We start from the raw sequence: 3,015 nt of genomic DNA on the forward strand, positions 1-3,015 counted from the left end.
CGCCCCTGTCCCGCCGGCCTCGGTGCGGAGGACAGCTCGGTGGGATGGCAGTGCCAGCGAGCGGGGGCTCCTGGCCCCGTGGCCGGCACGGTCACTGCGGTGCCCCCAGGTACCCGTGCTGAGGGTGGGTGGTCAGATTTGGCAGGGGGGGGCTGGTGCTGCATCTGCTGCTCCGCCAGCGTTAAATCCAGGAAAGTCAGACCAGTCAGGAGAGCTGTGCTGGTTTCCAAAGGAGGCTGTTTCCTTTTCTGAGAGCTGATTTTTTTGTCCCCCTTCTTCAGACTGTGATTTGCACTCTGAGCATGTAGGGCTTAGGTATCATTTTTCCTGCAATGTAAAGAAGCCCCCACCTCCAGAGCCGATTGGGAACTATCGTTGTGGGGGATTCGAGCCTCCCTGAGGGCATAGGGACAGGCCATAGGTGTCTCCTCACAGGACGGCCATGGAGAAGAAGCTGATTGGCTGCCCTGTGTGCATCGAGCACAAGAAGTACAGCCGGAATGCTCTGCTCTTCAACCTGGGCTTCGTGTGCGACGCCAGAGCCAAGGCCTGTGCGCTGGAGCCCATCGTGAAGAAGCTGGCTGGCTACCTCACCACCCTCGAGGTGAGGCCTGGGCACTGCCAGGCTGCCTCCCGATCCGCCCCACAGAGCGTGGGCACCTCAGCAGTGTCCTGGAGCATGTTGGGGGTCACTGGGCATTGCTGGGACAGGGGCCAGGTTTACAGTGTGGAGGGGATTGTGCTGGTTTCCTACATACCACTGCAGTTTTAAAGGAGATCAGGATCTGGGCTCCTATAGCCACTAATCCTGTGGGGAGGAGCTGACTTGACTTTCTGCTCTCTTTAGCTGGAAAGCGGATTCATCTCCAACGAGGAGAGTAAACAGAAGCTGGTTCCCATCATGACCATCCTGCTGGAGGAGCTGAATGCCAAAGGGAAGTGCACCCTGCCCATAGGTACGGTGAGGACAGGGTCTGAGCCAGCCTTGCCCTACCTGGCTCCAAGGGATGTCTGGGATGGGGTTATGGGCTGCAAACACCTTGTTCTGTGTGACGTGGTGGTGTCCTGGGGCTGTTGGTTGCAAGCTCCCGAGCTAGCCCAGGTTTCCATGGAGATTAAGCCTTCCCTTTTCCCAAGTAGATGAGTCGAACACCATCCACCTGAAGGTGATTGAGCAGCGCCCGGACCCCCCCATTGTGCAGGAGTACGACGTCCCTGTCTTCACCCAAGACAAGGATGACTTCTTCAACTCCCAGTGGGATCTCACCACGCAGCAGGTCCGCGTGCTTACGCTTTGAAGGGGATCTGTTTCCAGACCATCAGGGGAGTTGGGCTGTCCTGGAGATCACGTCAGTGAGCACCGTTTGGTGCTGCCCTTGTCATTGTGCTTGGGCCTGTGAGCAAATCATTCACCAGCACAAGGTTAAAGTGCACCTGGGGATGGAGCTTGCCCATCCCAGGTGCTCCCAGATGCAGGGGAGCTGCTTAGGCTTCAGGGTGATGCCTCTCTGCCCTCTTAATTCTTGCCTCCTCCCCTCCCAGATCTTGCCCTACATTGATGGATTTCGGCACGTGCAGAAGATTTCGGCGGAAGCCGATGTGGAGCTGAACTTGGTGCGCATCGCTGTGCAGAACCTGCTGTGAGTGCCTGGAGGGGCTGGACAGCCTGAGGAGGGGGGTGGGTGCTGCCAGAGCACCTCTCACCTTTTCCTGTCCATCTGCAGGTACTACGGAGTTGTCACACTTGTCTCCATACTCCAGGTGGGTCAGGCCACAGAGCGTAGGGCTGTGAGCAGGATTTGGGCAGTGGCTGTGCCATCAGGGTGGCTGTGGAGGGTGGACAGCAGGGTTGGAGTGGACCGGGCCTGTCTCAGAGCCACAGCTGAGCAGAGCTGGTTTTCCATCACCCTCCAGTACTCCAATGTCTACTGCACCACGCCGAAGGTCCAGGACCTGGTGGATGACAAGGGTCTCCTGGAAGAGTGTCTGTCCTATGTCACCAAACAAGGTACAGTGACCCTGCCTAGGGATGCTGGCCCAGGCAGAGGGACAGGGCAGCTGACTGGTGACTTGTCCTTGCAGGGCATAAGAGGGCCAGCCTCAGGGATGTCTTCCAGCTGTACTGCGGCCTGAGCCCTGGCACCACCGTGCGAGACCTCATCTCCCGCTACACCCTGCAGCTCCAGAGGGTGGACGAGAGGTCAGAGCCCTCTTGATAAGCCCCTGAGGGCAGTGGTGACACTGGGGGGTGGCAGAGAGAGTGAGCAGGAAGTACCCAACGCCTGTGTCTGTAGGGTAGGAAACATGAGGCAGTGGTGGGGCATGTGGAACGGAAGGGAATGCAGGGAGCTGGGCCATTTGGCACCTCAGCATTGTGGCCCCAGTCTCTCCTCTCTCATCCCCAGGAGGCTTATCCAGTTTGGTTTGATGAAGGGCCTTATTCGGCGGCTCCAGAAATACCCCGTCAAGGTCGCCCGGGATGAGCGGAGCCACCCAGCCCGGCTGTACACGGGCTGCCACAGCTACGATGAGATCTGCTGCAAGACTGGTATGGATCCATAGGATCCCCTGCCCCGTGTGGGCCCCAGGGCTGGTGGGAGACACGGGAATGTCTGCCTGCCCACAGCTGTGCACTGGTCCTGGGTTCTTGCCCCTTTGGGAGCCTTCAGACCGCAGGGAGACACGACTGCGGGCCAGGCTCTTCTCCAAGCCAGGCTGCCAAGCCCATGCTGCCAGGGGCAGGGCTCGGGGAGCTCACCCAGCCCCCCGAAACCACTACTGGGCACGCCACTGACACCCCACTAACACCCCCCTGTCTCACTTCCCAGGCATGAGTTACAAGGAGCTGGATGAGCGCCTGGAGAACGACCCCAACATCATCATGTGCTGGAAGTGATGGCAGCGATGGCCCTCAATAGAGCCCTGTCTCACCACGCGTGCCCCGCGTGTTCCCCGCGTGCCCCCCGCGTGTCCCCCGCGTGTCCCCGGAGCGCCCCGCTGGCTGCGGCCACTCCT

General features: G+C 59.8%; 1 protein-coding gene across 1 annotated transcript; it reads left to right on the forward strand.

Moving 5' to 3' along the window:
• Positions 1-8: 8 nt before the first annotated feature.
• Positions 9-3,009, forward strand: NPRL2 (NPR2-like, GATOR1 complex subunit). Its single transcript, XM_008632292.2, has 10 exons — positions 9-109; positions 436-604; positions 848-956; positions 1,141-1,277; positions 1,543-1,640; positions 1,725-1,761; positions 1,915-2,008; positions 2,083-2,200; positions 2,406-2,548; positions 2,829-3,009. The coding sequence occupies exons 1-10, from the start codon at positions 45-47 to the stop codon at positions 2,894-2,896; spliced, it is 1,038 nt and encodes a 345-aa protein (XP_008630514.1). The 5' UTR covers positions 9-44; the 3' UTR covers positions 2,897-3,009.
• The last annotated feature ends 6 nt before the right edge of the window (positions 3,010-3,015 follow it).

The sequence above is a fragment of the Corvus brachyrhynchos genome, unplaced genomic scaffold, assembly GCF_000691975.1.
Source record: "Corvus brachyrhynchos isolate BGI_N302 unplaced genomic scaffold, ASM69197v1 scaffold4, whole genome shotgun sequence".
NCBI classification, from domain to species: domain Eukaryota; kingdom Metazoa; phylum Chordata; class Aves; order Passeriformes; family Corvidae; genus Corvus; species Corvus brachyrhynchos.

Excerpts from the sequence above, each read along its gene's own strand:
- NPRL2 (XM_008632292.2), top strand. The coding sequence starts at position 45 with ATGGCAGTGCCAGCGAGCGGGGGCTCCTGGCCCCGTGGCCGGCACGGT. Across the intron at positions 605-847 it reads GCTACCTCACCACCCTCGAG|CTGGAAAGCGGATTCATCTC; the intron begins GTGAGGCCTGGG and ends TGCTCTCTTTAG. Across the intron at positions 1,641-1,724 it reads ATCGCTGTGCAGAACCTGCT|GTACTACGGAGTTGTCACAC; the intron begins GTGAGTGCCTGG and ends GTCCATCTGCAG.